Source organism: Dipteris shenzhenensis, chromosome 1 (genome assembly GCF_047967505.1).
Source record: "Dipteris shenzhenensis isolate YYH24624 ecotype China chromosome 1, Dip_SZ_1.0, whole genome shotgun sequence".
NCBI lineage: Eukaryota > Viridiplantae > Streptophyta > Polypodiopsida > Gleicheniales > Dipteridaceae > Dipteris > Dipteris shenzhenensis.
In genome coordinates this window covers 59,241,834-59,268,162 of record NC_141596.1, presented here as the reverse complement: position 1 = coordinate 59,268,162, position 26,329 = coordinate 59,241,834, and the positions used below count along the sequence as shown (strand labels likewise).

Here is a 26,329-nt window from a genome sequence, read left to right as displayed (position 1 = left end):
CAATAGGCTTTGGAGAACATAGAGACGAAGGCCATGGACACACCCATAAAGTGCAAATGAATGTGAGAGTCGAAGGAAGTAAGGGGGGGGAGGGAGGGTCACACGCGAGAGGCGCAATGTGCTAATGAAGCAGGGTTCGTCTTCCCGCGTCTTTTACCTTTGTATTCATGTCCTCTTCTGTTGTCCTGCAAAAGCTTCATCTCCGCCATAGCCAGCAAAAGCTTCATCTCCGCCATAGCCATAGCCACAGAGCCACAACCAGAGCCAGATCCACAGAGCCATCGCCATAGCCAATCCTCCCCTCCTCATCTCCATAGCTTCCCTTTCCCTTCCTCCATTGCCTCCCCTTTGCCTATCTTCCCCTCCTTCCCCTTCCTTCCCCCCTCTCCTTCCCACAGTCCCCTCCTTCCCCTCCCTCCCCCCCCCCCCCCTCCCATCCCTGCATTTTCTTCACTTTCCTTTCTCCCTCTGCTTGCACATGGCCTTATTTGGTGCGCTTCCTCACTCTCCCTCTCGGAGCATTAACTTTGCCGCCTTCGCAGACCCAGCTCCTGCTTTGGTTTCTCACTTTGTAATGACAATGCGCGTGCAGGTGCAGATCCTCGCCTCGGAGCTTACCTGGCCACGGAGGAAGGGGTGTCTGATAGCTTTGCCCCGGTCCATTGGGGCCGTCCTGACTGGTTCGTGGTTCGTGCACTGCGGAATTTGCTTAATTTCCCGGAGCTGCTCTTCATTGGGCTCCTCAGGTCTCTAATTCGGGAGTGATTGACCACAGATCGGCTCGTGCATCGCGCTTGGCAGTTGGACAAGGCGTTCCTCGCATAAAACTGTCAATGTCGTCGTGAGTAGGATAGCAAACCGAAGCCTTCAGGCCCTCCAATGTTTCTCGCATAAGTCGTTTGAACGATGGCTTGTCAGACGTGCTCATTTGTCAGCATTTTGGTAAGTGTGCTCCCGTAGTGATCGTCCTGAAATGCAGTAGAATGACCCATCTTGCCGTTGTGGCTCCTCTTCGTTCGATCACATATAACATACTAAGCCGGCTCCATGCGGTTGTGCGTATGCGAATGTTTTTGCATTTTTGGTGTGTTTTGACTGTCATTGTTTTAAGGAGCTCATGTGGCGTGCACTGCAGCAAAGCAGTTAATCTGCCATAAGACCAAGTACTCTTTGAACCACGGAGAAAGTAAAGCACATACTGGACTTTTTGCAAAACATGAAATATGCCCTGGTGGCTTCTATCATTTGGTATCAGGCATACTGGCGATGATCTAAAACTATGGATTCTCCGGAAAGAAACCTGACAATAACAGCGGCTGAGGTTCAGGTGCTGTATTCAAAATATGCCCTATCTAAAGATCTCCCTTCTCTGTTGGATGGTCTACCGTCGATATTTCATATAAATAAGGGCTGCATTTTAGATTCTCTATTTTATTGGTTTAGACTGTGATATTCAGTTTCTTTTGATGCTTGATAGGCGTTTGTAGTGTAGGATGTAGGCTAAGGAAGCCAAGATCTTCCAGTTATGGAATTGCTCGAGGTGTCGCTGGAGGTAGAACATCCCAAGTCATGGGTAATGCGCATTTTTGGCAATATCTTAATCTGCAGGATTAGAAACGCCGTTGGTTTTCTTCTTGTGTTTTCATCGCTGGGTTTTGGCTGCATCTGGCTACTGCACCGGTGGGAGCAGAACTGCTGATTGTGAGGCTTTAAAGTTGAAAAAACTGCCCTTTTCATGTTTGAAAGGGAGTTATCATAGGCAGGTTCCGCGTTAGCTTTGACTTGATAAGGCATATTGCTTTGAAAGAGGAAAGCTTCTGCGGACGTTTTCCTCTTACAAGTGGTCTCAGTTTGACTGAACTCTGTCATAAAAAGGAAAATCAACCTCTGCAAACCTTTTTCTTTTTCATGTCTAACATTGTTGCATCTGTGTCCAGGAGTAGAGTTTATGTGAAATTTCTTTTCTTTCATTCATAAGATACTTAATGTGAATGTATGTCGGAAAATTGAAGCTAGGATCATAGTACCAAAGCATTGTACGCCAGGATCATGAATTGAACCTCATTTTTGAAATTTTTTTACAATCTGATGTGCGCTTTTCTTTCTGCAGGGATCCCCTCTTTTCAATTTTCTTTGCAGTCTTTCGCCTATCAAGCCAGTAAAATCAGTGCATGTGGCACAAACGTTTTCTGAGCTCAGTTTTCCTCCTCCACCTGCTGTCTTTGTCTCCCCAAGAGTGGATGCACAGAAGGATTCCAGTTTCCGTTCAAGGTAAATGGATTTTCTGATTAGAAATAGCTTGATTGTTTATGTAGCCATTGGCATGATGCAGCTATTCGCTTTTTCAGAAGTCAGAATTTTTTGGCCATTAAAGTTACATGGGCCGAAAGACCATAGTGACTGGGGATTATATGCATGTCCTGCCTGCATCAGTCCAGGAACGCTGTCATGGGAACAGCTCTCTGTGGTGTTACTGGGTGTGCCAGAGTATTGAAAATGTTCCCAATGACATTCTTCTGCCTCTGGCACAAGGCCATGCAACCAAATTGTGCATTTCAGTGTTGGGACTTTTGGACATTTGAGCTGCTCTTGTAGAGCCACCAATATTCCAGTGACTATGACAAGAATTGGATGCATCATTTTCCAAGTCCAAGGCTCTGTACTATTTTGTGTATATGTCTTTTAAGATCTGAATTCTAATTATTTTGTGTTCTATACATTTTTTACAATTGTAAAACAATGACCTGGAGTTTTTTGCCGCTCCGCAACAGCCCATGTTTCTGATTGGTCTGGGTGTGGAATGCCTCAATGAAATGTGATGCATCACAGTAGTGGAAATGTTACGTTTATTAGAGTCTTGCATTGCATGCTGAGTTTATTTTCTAGTGCTTGAGCTCGTAGTTCTTTATTCGTAAGTTGCCTTATTCCATAGGTGGAGGTAGTAATGATTGCAAGCTTTGGACTGGTTCGTGGGTGGTAACTGTTGAAGAACTGAAAGGAAAGCATGAAGCTGAACACGAAATGAGAATGCTTGCTTGCTTGCTTTCAGTTCTTCAACATGGTATCAGAGCACTATGATCCTCCTTGAGCCCATTTGTGCCATGTCATCTTCTTCATCTTCTTCTTCTTCTTCTTCACCTTCCTCTCCATTTTGCCCCTTTCTGCCCAACCACTTGGAGGGCTGAGTTCTCTACCTACAAGCAAGCATTCTCATTTCGTGTTCAGCTTCATGCTTTCCTTTCAGTTCTTCAACAGTAACCTGATGTATATTGTGGATATTTGCTGTGTTGGTTGGCTCATTGGATGCTTTGGGATTTGGTAGGTCCGCTGGTAAGTCACTTGCTTACTTTGGTAATTTCTGTTTACTACAGGGATAAGGCTAAAGGCAGGGTTGAGTTTGAAGCAGCTGGGCAAGCAAGTCCTCACAAGGATTTACAGAATGAAAACAGGCAGATGTGTCTAGATTCTGTCCAAAGGGTTCAGAACTTCAGATGTGCCAAAAATACGAAAGAGTTACAAGAGAAGGGCCATTCACTTACTTCTCCCTGCAGCAGTCCTTCTAATCTTATTGAACAGTATCTAGCGGAGCCCGTGGAAGATGAACTGCTTGCAGTGGGCAACTCTGGGTTGTCTAAAGTTTCAAACAATTCTGACACAAAAGATAGCACTCTTCAGCCTAGTTTCAAGGATGTGGATAGTGTGCAGGATGTGGGAGGGTGTCAGTCAATCACGAATGAGGAGGCCATTGTTTCATCTGCCATGTTACTGACGCTCTCAGAGATTGATGGGGCAGAAGTGGGAGGCTTTGCTGGATCGGTGCAGAGTATGACAGACATTGATCCTGCAGGTCTGCAAGACAGTCAAGGAATGGATTCTTCCAAAGGAGCTGCTTCCATTGTAGTCAATCCGGATTCTCAGGGAACTGGAAATAATGAACCTCTGGAAGTTGATCAAGAAACCTCAGAATTCGTGCTCCTGTTGTCAGAAGCTGCTGAGAAACTTCCTCCACATACATGCATGGCAGACTGGCAGAGTCAGGCCTCATCTACTTTGTCTGAACTGTCTATGCAGCACATGGCTGGTTATATAGCTACACTAAAAGGCACTGTAAACGAGGAGACACAAGAAATAGGAATGGATTGCACATCCACCTGCACAACGCATTCCATAGGTACGAGACCAAGTGTTCCTCAGACTTGTGAGCAGGAAGTTGAATTAGAGGCAGGAGGTGATTTACAAGGAGGAGCTGGTGTCAGGGTAAGTCAGTACATGGAGTCAATTCTATGGTTTTACGCGTAACAAAATAAATGTAAAAGGTTAATATCTAGTGATTCTCAAAATTTTTAAAAACAATTATGTTCGGTTAAGTGGGCAGAGGATGATGAAAGAGCTTGTTTATGCTAGCTGTATCCATTCTAGGTGTTGTGTTTTGCATATCAAATATGCTTCATAGGCTCCATCAGAAGGGTTCTCTGGAATATCCAAAGGTGTCCTTGATCTTTTGTCCTCTAACCCGCAACTCCTGCTCCTCCCGGCCCAGCTCCTATTTGGCAAACCATCTTAGAACTCACCTACCATCCTTGTAGCACCAAACATTCATGGCACCAAACATTATTTGGGAGAGACAAATGAAATCGTTTAGACTTCACAAGCAGTTGTAGCTTGAATGAAGAGATTTTGGACTACTTTTTGATAAGCCTTCTCCTTGAGTGCTAGTCTTCTCCTTTAGTGCTAGCCTTCGTCATGGCCGAGTCTACCCGTCACCTCCGGAGTGCCAAAAGAAACTCAGTACAAAGAATTTGTATAAATGGATGCTCAAGTATGTGTGGGTGTGTGGATTTGTATGTGTAAGCATATTTTTATACTATGGTCTACACCCACTGCTGGGCGTTGACGACGTCAGTGGGAATGTCATAGTAGCTAGTCCTTGCTATGCATGTTGGAGTTTATGGTTTTCAATCTTATGAGTGACTATTGTGAGATTGAAACTGCACTATGTAGTGTTTTTAGAGGATGAGTTTGGGAATGTTCTTGGATTCATCTAGGTATATATATTCATGGCACCACAATTCTTGATCACAAATATGCGACTCAAGCAAGCTTGGTAGTTCCATGAGGTTCATCCAGTTATCACCCTCATAAGACAAGGAGTGCCTAGATCCTACCAAGGACCATGCCTCTAGGGCCTCTTTCAACCCTTCATTGTTTTGGTACCCTCCATAACCAAGTAACGCACATGAGTAACGGAATTCCTGTGGCTGCTCCACATAGATCCCCATCACCGCGTGTCCTTTTAGAAATTATGGATCATCCTTCAACAAATAGGCTCCAAGTGAGCTGCCTATGTGAGTAATCCATCAATACTAGTACACCCTCCTGATTTGAGAATGTTTGCAACTCCACGATAAAGGCTTAAAAGGCTTACCCATTCTTGCTTCCAGCATTCTGCAATTGGACCAAAAAGAGGCTTCTAAAACACTTGTCCATGTCAACACTTCAACTTCTTTAAAGCCAACGTTAACAAAAATCTTGTAGCAGGCATTGATAGCCTCTCCTTCTATATGCGAGGAAGGCTTTTATTCCCCATTCTCTCATCTTAGAAAACCATGATAAACACTTTGTCTAAAGCCAGCAACTAAAGTATGAATTAATGCATAAAGAGAGCATACACCATTAGATTCCCCCATCATGTTGCTTGCCTTGAAAGCAAGCTAGATACCTCCTAGAGGCACCCTCAACATCTATGTGTAACTCTATATTGGATCCCTTAGTGTTCTTGCACATGCTTTCCTTCACCTTCACAAAGACTTCTAGTTCCTTTGGCTCATCGGACCATTTCTCAATGTTAGACATCAAGATATTTTCACCTAGGTCTGCGTACTTACTCTTGGTAAGACTTGAGTCATTAGGAAGAAACGTTCTTTTGTTTCCATAAACGTGACCATGTTTGTAGGTGGTTTTGATTGTTCTCACTGTTCTTTGGACTCATTTTTCTTTTGATTTGTCTTCTTCCTCATGCAATCTCTTGCGTAGTGTCCAGGCTCGTTGTAGTATACGCATTCTTCTTTTCCTTGCCTCCACCACTTGAAGAGTCCTCGTCGTCGTCAGACTTGTTGCCCTTCTTTTTGTTTGACTTGCCTTTGCCCTCGGTATTAGTAATGAAGGCCTCGTCCTTGCCGCTTTGCCTATTGTAGATCTTAGCCTTGGCTGCCTCCTGCCCCAACATAGCTCCCGATTCTTTCAAGTGAGTGGTTTTGACCTTTTCAAAACTATTCACTGGTTCTAAAGCTTCTCATATAATATATTCAGTAGGAGCATAGGTAGCTGGACCGGGTCCACCTTCAATGACTAATTATTGCCAGTTGATCCTTGATCACCTTTAATTTCGTGAGGTAGAAATGCACGGTATTGTCCTCCTCCATCCTCATGGTGAACAATTGATTCTATAGGTTGAGAATCCTCGTCCTCCTTATGGGGGCTTACAGAAGGGGTGGAGACATCTAATCCTCAACAACTTGTCCACAATGGCCAAGCACATGGTGTTTTTGGAATCAATGGCAGGTGGTAGGTTTGTGACAAAGTTCATGTTGATCTTTTGGAAGGGTTGGTTCGTAGCAACTTTCGATGAGGAGCCTTTCCTCTCTAGCACAATCGACAATGATTAACATGTTCTTTGACTTGCTCAAATACATGGCTCAAAAAACTTTATTTGAAGTTTTTTTAGGGTGCCCTAAACCAACTATTGTATCATGGACTGGATGTAATTGAACGGGACTGAGACAGGATACCAAGGTGTCCTTTGTAGAATAACCAACCATTATGAACGGTGTAATCACTTGACTGATTCTCCAGCATGATTTTGTACCAATGAGTTTGAAACTTTGGAGCGTAGTGGATTGGTTTTTCATATCGGGGAGTTTGGACTTTGTATAATGGAAATGGAGAAAACCATGCCCTTGTTGAGAGCATTGGCAACCACATTCTCTGCACCTCTTATTGTACCAGTGAATAGTTAGAAAGTTTGACTCCATAGGACCTAACGATTCGGCCATTGGGCCTCAAGCATCGTCTCTAGCCATCTCAAAGCTTGATGATGAGTCTGCATGGTAAATTCTTACCCAAAGAAGAAATGCTATCAGGTCTTGAGGGCATGATGTCAGCATTGCATATTGCGGGAGCATAAATTAGAGAGAGAGAGAGAGAGAGAGAGAGAGAGAGCTTCGTTTATAGCATGGAAAACAGTGCCAACCAGAGGAAATGGGACACTAAAAGAGTAGCAAGGGAATCCTATTTAGAGGGGGAACCCAGCCAGCAAACCCACCGATCAGTTCCGTGACTTGTCCGACTTAATCTGCCTAGATCTGGTTGGGTCAACCCGACCTTGGTTTGGGTCCTGGGTTTGACCTTAATCTGGCCTGATCTCTGGACCATATAGTGGCCTACACCAAGCCCTAAATAGCCTCTACCAAGCTTGTTAACTCACTGAGAAAGAACTATTGACTATACCTCTCTTTGGGCGGGCTCATCCACATAGAAGCCCTTTCACCACACATGAGATGCTCTAAAACACCCTCTTTGCAGCTCACAGTATGCAAACGTTTGAAGAAGAAAGTTGATGAGATGCATGCAACCATGGACCCTCCAGCACTGAGAATACTGGAATTACCTCGGAGAGAGCACTTGACCAAACTAGTTCCTCAAAACACAATGCCACCACGAACTGATGTGCTTGGCTTTGATTTCCAATACTAATGTGCAGTGAATTCCAAGTAAAGAATGATGAGCTGTAGAGCAAACCAGGCCCAATATCCTCTGGTGAACACATCACGTCTAAGTAACTAGAACAATGGACCCAGAACACATCTTATCAATGGGGGACTCATATCGATATTGCAAGAAAGCATGTACGGTCTGATTTTCATGAGCAAGAGCCGCCCTTGGATCACCAAACTTATTATAAGATGCGTTTGCCTGTTTTAATGAAGTTACACCCTTTTCTTTAGATTTGCCCTTAATCCTTGGACCGATAGTCTTTGGCCAATTGACCTCTCTTCCCACAGGCATAGCATTGGCTCTGACCTTTTTTTTGCATTGTTGAAAGTGTGTGATCACCACCATGAGACACCTTCAGCTTAAGTTCTCCAAGTATAAAGCAAATTCTCCCCTGATTGGGAGAGGGGGTCCTCAGTGGGTACATGGAACCAATCGGTTGTCGACTCCATTCTCTCTCTACCCTCATCTCCTTTCTCTCTCTATAGTGTATAACGCTAATTCCTTGCTAAAGGTTTAAAGAAGCTCTTGTTGTGAATTACATGATCAGACTACGGTTGCATGTTACAAAACCCACCGACCAAGTCTGTGATTTGGTCGACTTAACCCGATCGAATTTGGTCCGGTTGACTTGACTTGGCTATGTTGGTTGACCCGACCTTGGGAGGTCTTGGGTTGGCCTTAATTTGGCCTTAATCTAGCCTGGTCTCCGGCCCATATTGTATAGGCAGAGAGAGAGAGAGAGAGAGAGAGAGAGAGAGAGAGAGAGAGAGAGAGAGAGAGAGAGAGAGAGAGAGAGTTTATTAAAGTTTGCGGAAGACCGATGGATCTATGAGACTGTGAAATCTTGGTACAAACGAGCTGAGAGAGAGAGAGAGAGAAAGAGAGAGAGAGAGAGAGAGAGAGAGAGAGAGAGAGAGAGAGAGAGAGAGAGAGGCAGGGACACACACATAGAAGCCCTCACTCTCCACACATGAGAAATGCTCTAAATTGTAACAATGAATAATTGGGAGGAGCTCTCTATCATACATGGAATACTTGGTCTCAGTTAGTATTAGCTTGTTTACTTAAAACATGATGGGGTAGTTGTGTTACTCCATACCTTTCTCATAGCTATACTCTTTCCTTCTCTAGATTTGACTCATCTTCATTATTGCACTCCTAGACCTGTAACTCCCATCATTTTTGAACCAAATAGATGAATTCAAAGTTCATCATCCTCTTTTCAAAGAGCCTTTTTAAGTTTTCAGCTGCAGTTTTTGATATGTTGAGTGTTATGGAAGTGCTTCTTACCACTTGCCCTCCCTAAGATGCTAGTTGCATGCTCATTGTATAGATCACATAAGTGAAATTTTCCATGGGACGAACGGAATAATGAGGGCAAGATTGGGTCAAGTGCCACAAGTCTTGTTGCAGAAGGCCAACCATGTCCATTGATTGGGTTGTGTGTATATAGATCTACATTGTCTCTTCTCTCTCTCTCTCTCTCTCTCAGCTCGTGTAAGGTTGCTTCTGCTGATGTGCATTATATGCATGGTGACATGTTATCAAAGCCACGTGAATTGTGTTGAGAAGACCATTTGGACAAGATGACAGATGACTCCGCCCACAGTTTGTGCCTCTATGCATTTGAAGGAGCCGATTCTCATCAACAAGGCTGAGGATTCTGCTAGGTAACAGCCCACTCGTGCTTCTTCCCTTTGACTTGCCCCATTCCCCTCCGTGAGCCAAAGGTCTTTGTGCGTGCGTTCACAAAAGTCTCACAGCATACAGAATTGACAATTGATTATATCAGCTCATGTGCAGCTGCTCCTTGGTCCCCCATCACCCTTCTCTTGCTGTCCTCCTCGCCCATCTTTCTAGACCTCCTCTGTCTCTCCCCTGCCCATTCATCCTCCCTCCTTACCCTACAATCTTTAACCAAGAATAGTTCACCCAAGAGAGAGAGAGAGGAGGCAATGTAGATCGTTGTGAAAAAAGCCCAATCAGGCTCTGAACACTGAAGCTCCACGACAGATGCACTGTTTGGAAACCATGCTCTCGAGGTTCTGAGGAAGGAGGCAGTGCTTTGCAGCTTTAACTAGCCAGATTTCTTTTAGTCAATTCTCTCAAAACACAGATTAACTACCTCAAATTTGTTTTGCCTCTGTCTGCCATTTTGAGATTCTTGATGTCTTAACATACTGCCCTTTGCACTCTGTGCGGTATTTATGATTGCTTGTCAATTCTGAACAACTTTTGTGGGACTTCATAGTTCAAATACAAAAGTAAGCATGTTTTTTGCTGTATAGGCTCTTTATTACTTGAGAAAAAGGTGATAAAGTACCTTGTTTTTCAGAAGACTGTTAAGTTATTCTCCTCGGTCTCCCATTTCCTGGGCTGCTATTGTGCAATGTGACTAGTACAATTGCATTGTGCTGCATCTTATCAATTATGCTGCATGCAGACTAATGTGTAAAGATGTGCATTTGCTATCAGCTTCTTGAAATAATTTCCATAAGCATTGATTTTACCAAGGACATAATAGAGTATTAAATTGATATGTACACAGGTTAACATTCCATCTCAAAGGGGAATCCGAAGGCGTTGTTTGGATTTTGAGGTTTCAGAGGTTCAATGGACAAGCAAGAGTAGCATGTCTGCCTTGAAATCGCTGGGTGTAAACTCAAACTCTAGTTCTCAAAGTGCTCCTTCCTGTGGTTCAGATTCAAACCTTTCACTTTCAGTACTGAGGGAACGGGTTGCTGCAACATCTGGTGCCACAAACAGTGAATCTACCCATGGTTTGGAGACATGTACACAAATTTGTTCAAGAACAGAGGAAACAGCAGGCACAAAGGTTGCTCAGACAAATGGCACAGTGCCAAGGCTCTTTCGCTGTTCATCTTTGAAAGATACAGAGTGTACATCAGCTAAAGTTGATGGTCAGCTTGTATGTACTAATCTTCCATCTGTAACATCTCCTGCCTCTGTTGGCATGCCATCTGGAATCGGTTTACACCTGAACAGTCTCAAAGGTGGCATGTCATTTTCACAACCTTCAAGGGAAACTGATGGGGCTGGTTGCTTGACGGCATCTTCAAAGTCTGGCGGTACTCTCCTAGGGGTAACACCTCTGTCGAGCTCACAGGAAAGTCCAGCAGAGAAACATGGGAATTGTTTGGTGGCTGTGAGCTCTGGTAATAACCTGCAGGCTGAATCAACAAGCAGTTTCAAACAGGGATTAGTTGTTTCACTGATTGAGAAAACAAGACTGAGTGAGGGTGAAGTGCAATCAGATGGGTCTGATCAAGTTATTGGTCATACAAAATCATTGACTTGTTTTCGTTCAGTCACTTTAGGGATACATCAGTTGACTCAGAACCTGCCCCCTAGCAGAGCAGAAAAGAAACCAAGTCCTCTTGGACGAAAGAGGGTGCTTTTGCAGGACTTCCCTCGGCAGCTTGACCTGGAAGGGAAAGAAGATTCCAGCCAAAGTCCCAGAAGCCCAAAGAAGAAAAGGTGCTCAAATTCCCCCTTGTTTTGTTGTTCCCAAGGTTCTTGAGTGGGTGTTTTGTATTCTTGAGTGGAATTCTCAACACTTCCTGTTCAGCTACTACTAGAATTTGCAAAAATTGTAGTACGGAATTTTCACTGAAGTTTTGAGCTGCTGCTGGTGTGCATACCAGAAAGTCAGCTGGTGCAGCAGAAAAGGGTGGAGATGGCTGCAAGCGCTGCAACTGTAAAAAGTCAAAGTGTTTGAAACTGTAAGTTTTGAGCATTTGTTGCAGCTGCTTTCAGAAAATAACTATTGCAGATGCCATCGGTAGTGTCGCCTAATGGATCCAATGATCCATTTTGCTGGATAAATACCTAGATGCTACTTTAAACTTGAAATAAGATGTTTCGTCTGGTCTCTTCTAGCATACAGCTGTAACTTTCATGAGAGCAATCTTTCACACAATTTTTGTCCCTTTCGAATTTTGCAGATATTGTGAATGCTTTGCTGCTGGAGTATATTGTGTGGACTCCTGTACTTGCCATGATTGTTTCAACAAGCCAGAATTTGAAGATACAGTTTTGGGTACTAGGCAGCAGATTGAGTCTCGTAATCCACTTGCTTTTGCACCTAAAATCGTACTAGGGACCGACTCCTCTCCTTCCATTGGGGTAATAGCTCGTTCTGGACCCTGGAACATTTATTGGATGGTTATAATGGTTGATACGTCTGTATCGTGGACCAATGTTGGACATAGGGAATTACTAAATATTAGGAGGGAACTAGATGTCTAACTTTCGCAGAGCATCATTACAAAGACGCATTATGTGTCAGAAGACTGACCTGCTGTGCCAGTAAATGCTAGCAGGAAGAGCGTGGTGACACTCCTGCCTCTGCAAGGCATAAGAGAGGCTGCAATTGTAAAAAGTCTCGGTGCCTGAAGAAATACTGTGAATGTTATCAGGTAATTTCTTACAACAGATGGTCTCTTGTAGAGGTAGGAGCTCTGCTTAATACCTGGATCACCCTTTGTCTAATACCTTAAGCTGGCACATTCTAGGCGGGTGTCGGCTGTGCGGATGGTTGTAGGTGTGAAAGCTGCAAAAATGTGTTTGGAAGGAAAGAAGGTATAAACTGGCATCCCGAGCTGCTTGAAATCATACATCATAACTGGGCTCAGGTGCAGGGATGTAGTTTCATCTAAGTGGTTGTCAACTTTGTTGGAGCTTCTTCTATAACAGGTTCTGAAGATTTTGAAGATAAAGATCCTCAAGTCGAGATGGTGGATAAAGACACAGCAGAGGAATTTATGGATATCTCAGATCCTCAAAATGAAGGCACTAATCCATCTCAGCAGCAAAATAATGATCTGTCTCCTATTACTCCCTCTTTTGAACATGCAGGGTATGGAATTCTGCTCAATGCTAAATACAAACCTACCTGACTTTGTTGATATTTCCTCCGTCACACTTGTCAAATGACTTTCTGAGTTTTGTTTGTATAAATTGGTCAAGTAGCGCTTGCAAATTTGAAATGAAGCAAAAATTTAAAAAGCTGCAATTTATTTATGCTCGGTTAAGTCATTGCGGGTTATTTGAGCATATCTAGCAGATGGGACTGGATAAGTTTGCTTAAAGGTGGAGAGAGAGATAGAGAGAGAGAGAGAGAGTACTTCTGGTAGTGTTTTCTTATTCCTCCCGCTATAGGTACCTGCTTCCGTGCAGGTACCTACATGTTTTCACAACATGCCGGTCATCCATGACTGCTAAATTCAAATACATAGTGTTTGTCCTTGCAAGAGGCATGGAAGATCACTACTAAGGAGTCAGTCGGTCATCTATCCACCTATGTGCTGGGTCTTTTGTGCATTGCCTGGGGGACCAAGGTCATTGGGACCAAGGATATCAGAATAATATCAATGGACAATGGCTCTAGTGAAGGCTGGTGTTGTCGAGGGACGAAATCAGTGATATGATGCTGCTAGTGGTCAGCTTGGGTAGCTTGCCTGGTCTCCTTCGTTGTGGGCACTGAGAAATAGCTCGTCGCTTGGCAATTGTCACTCCCATCATCTGTCTTCCCGAGTCAGAGAGTAGAGAGGGGATATCTCTTGTCCTCATATGTGTGTCGTCCTTGGATCTCATAGAACCCGGGGCATCTAAAGGAAAAGTGTCCCTTTGACTCAACCTCTTGCATGTCGCATAAGGCGCAAAGCGGTCTCTCATGGGGAATGCTCTCCGCATGTCTTAACTCAATACGTAGTTGGTGCGAGGACTCTCGAAACTGCCGAATTGAGATCTTAAGGGCATGTGGGAGATGGATCCAGGTATAGCTAGGGGGATTGGTGACACCTTCCTCTGAGGTCTGCAACATATCTTCTTCATGACCTGGTTTGCCTCATGATAGTGACTTCTGAATTTTAATTCAGCGGAGAGTTTTGTTCTTAATTCACGGGGAGAGCAATTTTTGTCCAAAAAAACCAGCCCTTCCATTCCATTTCAAAAGCTGTATTTATAGTATCTCTCCTTACGAAATCCACCTCGTCTCTCATCAACCACCGTATCCTCACACGTCTACCCCATGTGGTCCCCGTTCATGCTCACTCTCTCTCCAGCATTCTCCAATTTCCTTATCCTAACAGAATTCCCCATCTTCCTCTAGACTCCCTGGCAAGGTGGAGTTACAGCTTTACACTTTAGAACACCCTTTTGCATAAATTCAAATTCAACGTGACATATTTCCTCTTGTCTGCCAAGTATGGGAATATGCTCGGCAGACAGAAGTAGAAATGTAGCATATCACACCACATGAGCTATCCACACCTCCATCTATTTCTGCATTCTCATTTTATACGTCTTGTCTCGTCTTAAGCCTCTTATGGTGGAATTTTTTCACCCGCTTCCCATTAAGCTCCTTCAAATCATGTCCCATTTGTACAGGCCTTCAGGATTACATATGGTCCTTCCCACCTTACCAAATACTTCTTTCTGAGCTGATAATCAAGCCGCTGTCTCTCCCTTATAAAATTTCTTATCATCTAATTTGGCTTTCATGATCCTTTGTTGTGTCATTTGAAACTAAGGCTTCTTGCCTTTGCTCACCTAGCTTTTCCAAAATAAATAATCTTGCTTCACATGCTTTTGCCACCTATGAGTCATGCTCCATTGCCATCCTCAAAGTAGGTAATTCCAATTCAATTGGCAAGATTGCTTCTGTTCTGTGTACTAAATGGAATGGGGTGAACCGTGAAACCTATGGCCACCTTATGTGTAGCACGATAGGGCCACAAAGCTGTAGGCAGCCATTTCTCCCATTCATTTCTACTCTCCTCAATCAGTTTGGGAATCTTTGCTTGCAACCTTCGCTTCAATTGAGGCTCTATGCCCACTAGTGGGTACAAGTGCGGGCGACCTTGGTGGCTCACCCTCAGCATTCAACAGGCTTCAATAGCCTCAGCAGTTGCCTCCCACGTAACCACTGTTTCATACCTGTCCAACGCTGACTCAAAATGAACCCCAAAACTCTCAACAGATTCCCCTTTTATCTGAACTAGGTGATCCACCTCACCAGTAGCGTATTAGGGGACTCTTCTGCCCCAAAGCATCTATTACAGCTCCCCCATCATTTCTTACTGCCTCCAGCAACGTCTTACCCATGAAGCCTTTGGCCATCCAGACATGCGGCTGGCATGCACAAATGACCTCAGGTACGCCTCCACATCTTCACCCTCGTGCCCCTGGAAGATGGGTACTTCCACCATCTTTGCACACTTCTATTTCACACCTGCAAACAACTCACAAAATATATCCACAATGTGGTCTCCCCACAAGCCTCATATAGGCAGAACTTTCTGTAAACAGTCAAATACAGCAACTTTATAATGGTCTACCTGCCATGGAATACTCATTTCAAATCAAATGCGTGCATGTGATGAGTGTCTAGTACAATTCACATATTTGGGCATTGGTTCATATAAAAAATCCCCTTATGGGTCATCCAAATTTACGGTCAAACTTGCTTATGAGCCTGTGGCACACATTCAAACAGTCAACTTTGTAATGATTTTAGACTAGTAATGCCTGTCACCAAATGTCTCTTACTGTCTCATCAAGAAGTATCCACATCAGAACATGTGACTGGGCCTAGGAGTGCACAGAGAATCCCTGATAGCACTCTCAAAACTGGGCTTTTAGAAAGCCAAAAAAGCACCACTTCTAGAGGATTTTCCAATGTCCCATGGATTTCAAACCTGCAATTTCCTCCGAAATACCACTTACAATTCTTGTTAGAAATCGACCAACAGAGGGTACACACAGCGGAAGACTGATAGAATAGCCTAGGAGCTCACACAGTGGAGTGGAATCACAAACTTCTTTGCATCAAATAGATGTGCATACTCATCAATAGACAATAATCCAGCCAGATATAGAAGCTACCAAACAATATATCTGTCCAAAAGTATGGACACAACAAAAGAGAGAGAGATCCAAAGTCCCACCAGAGCGTGGTCCTTTGTCTTACCACAAGGTACTCCTACTATCTGCCGGATATCTCTCGACTCGAGCCTGCATGCTCCACCTCGAGCTTATGTGTACTCTCTGTCCTGAATGATCCGCTCCACCTCGAGCTTATGTGGACTCTCTGTCCTGAATGATCCTCTCCACCTTACCGCTTGTGTATCAGCCTAGGTGGGCAGCACCTTTGCTGAGCTAGGTCTGCAGCTCTAGGTCTGCAGCTCTCCAGCCTCTGTGTCCTCCTGGATGTAGGCTCATAGGTTGCTGGTCTGCTGCTCAAACTCCTCCCTGAAGTGCTGCTGCAAGTGATGATGAATGAGGCCACAATGGACCTCTTATATAGGCCCAAGGGCTGGCAGAACCCACCGACCCAGCAGCCTTAAATGGCCGACTGCTGGTCGGTTCAATTCCCCCCCCTTGGCTGACTGGTAGGGCCCCTCCTGGGGCTCCATATCTAGGGCCTTTGGCCCTATGCAGGTCTGCATGGACGACCTGTGTGGGCTATAAATATGCCCCCCAGGGTCAGTCCCTTGCAGCCCTCCTTGCTGCTGCTCTTGGCCACCTGGGTGCCCACTCTCCAGCCTTAAATCAGGGCCTCCAAACAGGCCCAAAACATGCACCACATCTGCGCTTATCCATCCTACATATCCCGCTATCATTGTGCCTCTGCCAGGCCCTTCTCTAGCACCATACAGAGCCGTACACCCTGCTGATGTCCGCGCCATGTGATCGCATCCTATTCTGGGTCCCTTGTGCTGGCTACTGCTCTGCCTTTGCTGCTGCAGATCCATCCTAGCCCCAGGTACCTTCCATGTTCTTTGATGTGAGGTGCTGCCCATGTGGCAGCCCCCTCTCTTCCTTTTCTTTTGGGCACATCTTGCCCTAAGTCTCCCTACCCCACGCTCTCCTCATATGGGGGCTTACAGATGGGGAGGTGACCTTTCCAACAATTCTCACATCAATCTCCCATGCAGAAATCATAATTGTCCCACAGTTTATCCATAAAATGTTGTCATGGCATATTCCATTTACTCCTGTTTCTCCCATCTAATACCATTTCTCATCAAACATCCACAAGGAATATTTCCACTATTCTCCCACAATTCTCCCATGGTCCTTTTCCACTCTCCCTTGGAAATTCTGCAGCCGACTTTTGTATTGAACTTTTTATAGAGAAAACAAAGACATGTTGCCCTTTATTCCATCAATTTTCCATGGCTCACCTCTGTGTGCCTGCACTTTTCTTCCGATTAAGTCATCATTTCCTTCATTTTTCTCATGGTTTGCAACAATTTATTCCGAAATTGCACCAATACATTGCCTGTTATTCCTTATCACCATGTCTTGAGACTCGGCTTGCCATTTCCGTGCTGCCATCATATTTCACTTATCAGGCTCATTGTCTAGTTTTGCCCGCATCTTCTTTTCCTCAACTTCACTTATCGACTTGAGGGCTGCCTACAAACTACCGGTCTGGTCTTCCTCTATCTAACTAGTAACATCGCCCCACAAACAACTTGTTGTCGATCTCTCTTCACATATCTCTCCCACATCACACGCCTCTCTACTTCATCACTCTTACAATTGTAGAGGTGGTGAAGCAATCCCCCATTATCGATGCCTTGCAAAACGTAACGTCTTGTCCTCCTTAGCCCATCCTCTTACCTTTTTCTACCCACGCTATGTCCTTTGTCAACACTTTTCCTTCAGGTTTGTGATTCCAATGTCCCCTGACACATTATTATTTTTTTCCTTTCTTCTTAACAACTTCATCCTTTTAAGAGATTTCCATGCTGACCTTCTAAACCTAGCCTTCCTCTCCCCAATTTTATTAAGCTTGGAGCTTTGTTCTTCATTCGTAGTATACAAGCAGGGTAAAGAAGGGGAGAGCAAATTTTTGCAAAAACAAAACCAGCCCTTCCATTCCCTTCCAAAAGCTGTATCTATCGTATCTCTCCATATGATGAATTCTCCAATTTCTTTATCCTCTAGACATTTCCTCTATTTCATTTCCAATATGAAACAATTCCTATTAGACATCTTTGATTTTCAGGATTCTTGTGGCATCTTAAATCTTATAGAAATCCCCATCTTCTTTGGACTCCATTGGAAAGTGGGCTTACATCTTCACACATTAGAACACCCTTCTGCATATATTAAATTTCAATGTAATAATAGGTGAGTGTGGATGATAGGGCCTCGAGATTGTATTGAAGAGGTGGCACTTTCTCCATGTGGAGTCCAAGGCCTATAAACCATTTGCATGTTCGAGCTTACCAGCTCCTCTGGTCTTCCTCCTCTAGTAGTGTCATATATGAGGATAGGGTCTGCCAAAGTAGCCTTCTTGGTGAATCGAAGTCGTTGGCTCTATGAAGGTACTTGACCACCTCAAAGGTTGCATCAAGGTGAAGGGAGTAGCTCTAAACTTGGCCAGGAGGATTTGACATAGGACCGATAGTTTAATTCATGCATTTGAGTAGTAAAACATGTAGCCTCTTTGTTGAGGACCAATCTGTGTCTGATAAGTTTGGGCTCTAAAAGGGACTACCATACCTACTAGTTGGACGAGAATCTAAGAGAAGAGATCTAGTCTTGGGATCCCAAAAGTGTGATTGGAAACACTATCACTCAAGTCTTGCGGGCTGCTGCATACGCTCTACTCAGTCTTATCAGCATTCTTGGTCTCATTGTGAAGATTGGGCTTGAGAAGATGACTCCTAGGGGTGCTATTGCTCAGGATCATAATCTTGGTTTTTCCAAGGTTGACCTTCAAATCATGTGTCTCACAGAAAGTCTGGAGTGCATCTAGACGTCATTGGGCACTCTATATGGAAGGGGAGAGTAAGACCATATCATCTACATATGGGAGAATCAAGACAATGGATATAGCTAATGGTGATCCAATGCGCCTATTGTCTCGACTCTCAATGAATGACTCAAGTAGGAACTTCCTTTAACATTGATGTCTGGAAGCCCTCTGTGGAAAGAGATGTGCACACACAGACACACACACACACACACTTCGGAAGACCGATGGGTCTATGATTCTGTGAGAAACTTGATACAGTAAGCTGAAAGCGTGGAGCTACTAAACGAGCATCATCACCCACTCTAAATGCTAAATGCTAAGTACTTCATAGTCATAACATCATCATCATCATTGTATCAAAATCAGATCCAATGTCAAGTTTGGTCAAATACATGTGTGTCTCTGTGTGTGTGTGTGTGTGTGAGAGAGAGAGAGAGAGAGAGAGAGAGAGAGAGAGAGAGAGAGAGAGATTTTTAATGTATTCAAAACTTCGAAGGTCTATGAGATTGAAAAAACCTCTTGTGCTCTCCTTTGTGTTCGCATGAGTCGATCTTTGTGTCATTGGGTCTCGAGGAGGAAATTTGCCATGTGTCGTGGAGTGGCCCAAAATTGCTCTTGAATAGACAATGGTGCCATCCACGGATCTCATAGTTCACAAGGCATTTGAATGGAAAGTGCTTCTTTATTTCGATCTCTTGCATATCACATGAAGCACCGAATCTCTCTCAGGTGGAAGGCCCCTTGCTTGTTCACTCTCACTACCTAGCCGATGAGAAGGTACTCTGAACTACTAGTTTGTGCATTGAAAAATTTCCTGGTAGCTTGGTTGCACCTTGCTTGGAGTATTCATCTATGTCCTTTCTCAAATGCCTGAAGGGGTCTGCTCTAGATATGTCAAATTTTCTTGTAGATGGGGGATTGTGGGGTGCAAAGTAGTAGGCTGCAAGGATGATTTTCTCCTTCCCTTTCTTGATTTCCAGCGACATATATTGCTTGTTGGTGTCTGCCTTCACAATTTCTACTACATGGTCCTAGCCTATCTTGATGTAGCATGTTATTCTGCCAAAGCCTCTCCCTCCTATGTGATCTTTCTTAATCTAGATTGATGCTTTTGTGAACCCTTCTAAGGTGGTTGTCTTGTTGCCTCCATGCTCCCAAGTTTCTAGTGGTATGAATATCTCAATCTCTACAAACATACCAACTAGTGCCAAACTCATATTCATAGATAATCCTTCTATATTCCATATCTTCATCATAAGGGTCTTGAGTCTATATTGCATATCTTGATTATGAGGGTTTTGTGAAGAACTAGACTTTTCGAGAATGCAAATGTGTGCAATGCATGTAGAATTTGAATGCCAATGGGCCCTCCAATGGGGAAGAGCGACCTCGTGAGAGTACTTGTTGAGATGGCGGATGAATGCAATGTGGTAGAGAGAATGCTACGTGAGAGTCACAATGAAAGGGTGATACCCTTTCATTAATGTCCCTTGAGATCGTTGAAGTTCCATCTTTCCATTTACACCTACCCTTAGCCTATGACCCATGCATCTACCATTCAATGCACCTTAATGCACCCTTCCCTTCCTATTGCCCCTAGGACCTAGACACGCGTGTGCACATTTTTATTAATAGAATAAGTATCACGTGTCCAAATTTCGATGCTATCTGAAGCACTGGCTCTAGTTCGACTAGTCCCATCTACTCAGATGATCCATCGCCATAACAAATCGGTTGGTGTCCATCATAAATACAAATACATGTTACACCATTGGTGTATAATATATAATAATGTTTTAATGTCTACTAATCATGGATTAGTGATTTCTCTTGTCATGACAAGTTTCATGTTGTATTTTGTGTGTGTGTGTGTGAGAGAGAGAGAGAGAGAGAGAGAGAGAGAGAGAGAGAGAGAGAGAGAGAGAGTTTTTATTATACACTACAGAAGACCGAAGGGTCTAAGAGACTAAAGAAGACAGAATCAGTCAAGGATTGAGAGTCCATCAAAAACCAAAATGTCAGTTAAGGAATGAGAGTCCATCCTAGTGTCTTAGAACACTTATGCATTACATCATTTATGGATCGAGTGTCTCCCACATTTACATTAATGTCTTAGTCAATTTGTAGTCATTAATGAGAGCAATCCCTTCACGGTATAGTGCCCACTTGCCATTCTTTCGAGCTTCTTGTACTTTTTGAAGTCCAGTAGTCTTCATCTTAAGTTGTTGAGGGCTAAAATCTTTTTCTATTCATATCTTTGTCCCTTTCAAGGCTTTGGTTTGGCGAAGGATTCCCAGCGTATCCTCTTGTGTCTTGAATGTGATGATGGCATGATTTTGTGGTGTGTTAGGATGCCTGAACTTCTTCAGTGTCCCAAGTGATCATGGGCATGGCCTTTGCTATAATGGTAAAAGAACGTCGCCAATGCTCCAACAAACACCAGTGGGGATGTCATAGTAGCTAGTCCTTGCTATGCGTGATGGAGTTTATGGTTTTCAATCTTATGAGTGACTATCGTGAGATTGAAATTGCACTATGTTGTGTTTTTAGAGGATGAGGTTGGGAATGTTCTTGGATTTATCTAGGTATATAAACACCCAATCCGCACATTAAGTGCAAGTTTCTCCCTATATAAACACCCAATCCGCTTATTGAGTTTCGATTTGACCTCATGCAAAATCAAACTATTAAGTTTGGAAATAACATGCACAGGAGGATCACTCACACATTCATGTACAGCTTCTTGGGTGCATTCTTGGTTAGATTGCTTCTCTAGCTGAGTCTCTAGTGCGGCTAAGTGTTCAAGAACACTATCCATCTGCGTTTTAGCTCAAGGTTCTCCCTTTGGAGGTCTCGATTTGTTCTTGTGGACTCAAACCGTGCTTGAGTTCACCTTGTCTTGTTTGGCCTGCAATTGGAGAGGTCCCTACAGAAGCACTCACAGCTTGTATGAAAGACTTGACCTTTGTTTTGGTCATGTTGAGTTCCGTGAACTATCTATTTCCGTCAAAAAGACCTGGTTCTGTCAACACATCCCCCACTCATGTGCAATCTTCATGTATGGTTGCCTTGTTTGCAAAGTGGAAGAGTGTGGAGCTAATTACATTTCAAGTCAAGGAAAATGTCTACATAATTTCTTTTCCCTCGTTATGGTGAGGGAAGGAACTTCTATGTGATGCCAAAGCGCTATGTACCAGGGGACGTTGTCTCCCCTTAGGTTCAGGGGAATACCATTCCAAAGGCCTAGACAGCAGGGGAACACCAGGATGCCAGGGCGAATGCTGAGAAGGTGGATGCCAAAAAATGCCGTTCCAGCTATTCCATGAATGTGGGGGAAATTGGAATTCGACTCCTTGGGATATGAATTTTGTATGAACTCAAGTTTTGCAAGTTCAGGTATTGATTGACATTCGTCATGAGTCATGACTCATTGGTGCAATTGTATAGCTGAAATGGAAAGTTGGAGCTGTAAATTTGACTTTATATCTTATATTCTAGGATATTTTTGTCGTATGATGTCCCGTTCTGGGTCAACATTCTCCTTACACAGAACATTCCTGTTCCAGGCTCCAGCAACTGACTTTCCAGGTACGTCTCGTCGCTTGGTAACTATTCCCAGAGCTGCTATACAGCTTACAGTTATGCAAGTTAACATGGCTAGGCCACCAGATGGGGGCTAAAGTAGCATGCATAGTAATTCCTCTGCTGAGGCAGCGATGAATGTCAGCTCTCAAGGTTTAGAATATGGCAGAGTGCATTGTGTGTGTATTGCCAATTAAGCCAGCAAAATATTTTGAATTTTGCATTAAGGAAGCAGAACTAGCATTTCATCATATCCTTTCCTTTTATTAGTGATTGGCCCTGGCATTGTCTTTTTTGGAGAACCCGTTTGTGCTGGAAGTTTTTTCATGAAAGTATCCTAGCAATTTAAATTTCACCAGCTATGTTCTCTGTTGCAAGATGGGTTATTCTGTAGCTTGACAGCTCCAGAAAAAGGCATATGGTAATCATATAAGTGGCTTAGGGCCCTCTATGATTTTATGTGGAAGTTATACGATAGCTACATTGATGCAACGATCATTGTGTCGTGGTGCCAGTGGTTCTCCGTCTCTTATTATTCCCCTATTTTCATTAGCTTGGACAGCAGCGCTTGCTTGGGAATTAAGGTTATTAGTATTGATATGCCTATTATATTGTTTTGTAATATCAGTTGGCTCACAGCCCTTTCGAGCTTAAAGGTGTAATTCTCTGTATTTTGGGTATTCTATGATTTGTTTCAATTTGGGGATTGATCTGATTTTCATTACTACACTTATTCACTTCAGCTTACATTTAGTTGCAGCTGTATAGTATACTTTTTCGAAGCGGCATATTGAAATTTATTTGTATCAAGGTGTTCTTATTGTGGAATGCATGCTCTGCAGACAGAGTAGGTCCACAATAAAGGCAAGGTCTGTTCCCAAGAGGCGATTTCCTTCCAAGGGGGTTCACTCCCCAACGTTCTCTCTTTCATCAGCAAAGCCTCCCAAGTCTCCTTCTCGGCTTCTCAGGTCATGCAAGGAAGCAGACGAGAGCACCACAGTAGCTTCAATGAAGGTGCAACTTTCGAAGAGTGTGGCATCTCCAATCTCTACACCAAAAATGTTAAGAATTGGACAGTTTTCACCTCGTTGGGATGGATTGGGGGATATCTGTACTCTCACTCCTCTGCCTCAAGCACCTCTTCGGCCAACCCCAGCATCAACATCTACGCTTGATAGACCTGAGTCTTCTCCCTCCTTCAATGGAAAGGGTTCCAATGAACTGTCAAGTTCTGGCAATGGTTTTGTAAGGACTAGCTCAAAAATTTCCCATGGCTCGTCACCTATTTCTCAGCGTCCAGTTTTTCAGTCTTCAGGCACTCTCTCACAGACGCCAGTAAACATGCAAAGGACACCGATGACCCCTATTTTTTCTTCACCACTACGTGTTTCAGGTGGTAAATCTTTCTATGAGGATTCCAAAGTACTTGGCCGTCAGTTTGCAGGGTCTATGGAAGATGACAACACACCAGAATTTTTAAAAGATGCCGACTCTACTTGCTCCCCAGTTCGGGTATTGAAATCAAGCTCACCAAAGCAGAAGAGAGTTTCTCCTCCTCACCATCAAGGTTCAAGAGAAGCATCAAACCGAGGATTACAATCTCCTGGGTTAAGAAGTAGTCGGAAATTTATTCTGCAGTCAATTCCATCTGTACCACCTACTCCATTTTCAACTATACGTCAATCAATGGATTGAGGGGAACAGAAGTCAAGGTTGACACATTTGCATCGACATTCAATTCAATGGATTGGATAACAAGGACATATTTGGGCAGGATGTTGAAAGGTTCCTTTTGAAAATCTTCTCCTACACAGTTGTGCTTTGTCTAGTAGGGAACAAAGTACAGGATTGACAGCGCTCCATGTCCAATACAATAAGTGTTCACATTAGCCACTTTTGGGTTGTCAATGCCACCCTTGCAAAATTGAAAGCCAAACGAATAAAAAGAAGCTTATGCTTGCATTGGTGTGTTTCAAATGCATCAGCAATCGAAGGGCTCAGCAGCAGATTGATCTGAAAAAAAAGGTGCATTTAGTTTTTCAGGTGTTCTTCACTGTCTTTATGAGATCCAATGAAGCCAGGCTAGGCTTTCTCCTCTATCAGGCTGGTGATACTTGCCCTTGTATATGAATCCTTAAAACTGTAGAGAACTGATTTCGGGATACTCTTGTTGTATGATTGCTTATGGCCCTCTGCTTCGTTATTGTATGTGGGGGATAGCCAGATAGTTTGACCTGAGCTTTGTTTGTACTAGTTTTATAAGGAAAAAGTGGGCTTATCAAAAGCTCGACGAGCTGTGGAATGGAAGAGTTGCACTGGTAACTCTTTTGGGTCTTTTTAACTCCAGAGCCAAGCAGGGAGAGCTGAATTTCTTAAATTAATTTACAGGCTCCTCGTATAAGGAGCTCTGCTTGCCTTCTGTGCTGCATGATGCTATGTTCATGCCCATGTCATGTGTACAGAAGTATGTATGCAGGATGTAGTATTCCAGGTATAGTCAATGTGCTGTGCTCTATGAAGTCATTCTTTTGCTGATGTGCGTTTTGCACGGCCAAGTGTATTTTGCACAGAAATATATATGGAGGGTGTTGTGTTTCTAGTGTGGGCTTGTCTACATGGAAGGGTACTCTTCTAAGTGTGATCTAAAGCATTAGTCGTTATACATTTGGGATGGCGCGAAGGTGTTCTGCGTATTTCGTACCCCTAATTACTCGTTCCCTTTTCTTTAAGGTTCTCATAAGATCACAATGATTTTACTTTAAGGGAGTAAAATGGGATGGAATTATCAAGATCATTACAGTCAGAATTGCTACCCACGTTAATTGTCTCCTTGTTTGCTTGAGACTTCTGTAAAGGAAGCGGTTCTACTTTGAGGTGTATAATGGGAGGAGAATGTGGAGAGCTTGTTATTGCGTTCCCTCTTTATGTGCTTTTTACTCAAAACTATTGGCAATCGATCTCTTTCTTCCATCTTAACGTTTGCCTTTTTAATATATTTAAAAAGTGATGTTTATATTCCCCCCTTAGAATATGAAAAGTGATGTTTATATCACTTCAAAGGAAAAAGAATTCTAACCTTTCAAAATTTTGCTTCTATCTTGCGAGTGCATCCGGATGCATTTGTGTTTTGGCTAAGGAGCATATGGATCAGCACATACACTATATCATGCTCTCCCATAGTGTCGCATACTATTAAGTCTAACCTTAGCTCATTTGAAGAACTCCTTCCATGAATAAAATAAACCTCACAATGAAATTTGATGCATTGGCTCAAAGAAACCAAAGTGGCTTTGGTTGGACATAGGCATGTCTAATGGCACTCTAGTATAAGACTCTTTGGTCTCAATATTGTGAATTTTTATGCAAATGTTTTGGCTTTTTTGAGTTTTTTTGGAATTTATGCAAGGACTTTTTGTCTAATATTATCTTGTCTGGAAGAAAAAAGAAGAATATTCACAGCCCTTGTGCGGCCAATTATACAATGGACAATTAGTATTAATGATATTTGCAAGTATACTTTTTATTGTACATAATATGATTCTATGTGTTTTTGCTTGAACTAATGAGAGGCAGCTAGTTGTAAGTTAGCATCTCATTCTTGTCACATTGTGATTATCTTCTTGATTGTGGTAATGTGATTGTAGTTGTATATGTATATATATATATATATATATATATAGAGAGAGAGAGAGAGAGAGAGAGAGAGAGAGAGAGAGAGAGAGAGTTAGTTGAAGATTTTAGTATACGACAAGTATACATCATAATCTATGTAATGAGTTTCTGGACAATCAAAGAAAGATTGTTGCAAAGAATGTTGGGGGAAAAAAAAGTGGAGAAAGTAGGGTCTCCGAAGACTATGAATTCTATCCTTCCATAGAGTCAAAAGCGCCCAATAAGGAACCCAAGTGAAAAACAATTGAGATTGATGTCTCTGTGGGTGAATTCCAAATGCTTTCCAAAGGTAGCATTACGAAATCTAGTTCTCAAAACGTTGCCTAAGGAGACCCAAGAAATGATAGGTTTGTGGACAATGCCAAAGAAGATGAGGCTTGGAATTTTGTGAAGCCAAACATATGCGACAAACAATTGAAGCAATGTGTTTGCGCCAAGAGCTACCTAGAGAGAAGAACGCCTAGCAACACTTGCCACAAAAAAACTTGTTATCGAAAAGGAACTTTG

The 26,329-nt window shown here is 43.2% G+C and overlaps 1 protein-coding gene across 3 annotated transcripts; it reads left to right on the top strand.

The window, feature by feature from the left end:
* The first annotated feature begins 423 nt into the window (after positions 1-423).
* On the top strand, positions 424-24,660 carry LOC147906123 (uncharacterized). Of its 3 annotated transcripts, none has more exons than XM_087376613.1 (13): positions 424-491; positions 593-680; positions 776-942; positions 1,144-1,327; positions 2,111-2,271; positions 3,372-4,257; positions 10,322-11,271; positions 11,439-11,516; positions 11,739-11,919; positions 12,117-12,212; positions 12,309-12,375; positions 12,490-12,652; positions 22,993-24,660. In XM_087376613.1, exons 4-13 carry the CDS (start codon positions 1,280-1,282, stop codon positions 23,843-23,845), a joined length of 3,483 nt encoding a protein of 1,160 aa, XP_087232739.1. In that variant the 5' UTR covers positions 424-491; positions 593-680; positions 776-942; positions 1,144-1,279; the 3' UTR covers positions 23,846-24,660. The 3 variants fall into 3 exon arrangements, with proteins under 3 accessions (XP_087232739.1, XP_087232729.1, XP_087232734.1); XM_087376603.1 differs by having other exon boundaries at positions 1,136-1,327; XM_087376608.1 differs by lacking the exons at positions 424-491; positions 593-680 and having other exon boundaries at positions 715-942; positions 1,136-1,327.
* The last annotated feature ends 1,669 nt before the right edge of the window (positions 24,661-26,329 follow it).

Bases quoted from the DNA above. Each gene is read 5' to 3' on its own strand.
- LOC147906123 (XM_087376613.1), top strand. From the start codon at position 1,280: ATGGATTCTCCGGAAAGAAACCTGACAATAACAGCGGCTGAGGTTCAG. The intron at 1,328-2,110 runs GTGCTGTATTCA...TTCTTTCTGCAG, and splicing joins TAACAGCGGCTGAGGTTCAG to GGATCCCCTCTTTTCAATTT. The intron at 2,272-3,371 runs GTAAATGGATTT...TGTTTACTACAG, and splicing joins GATTCCAGTTTCCGTTCAAG to GGATAAGGCTAAAGGCAGGG.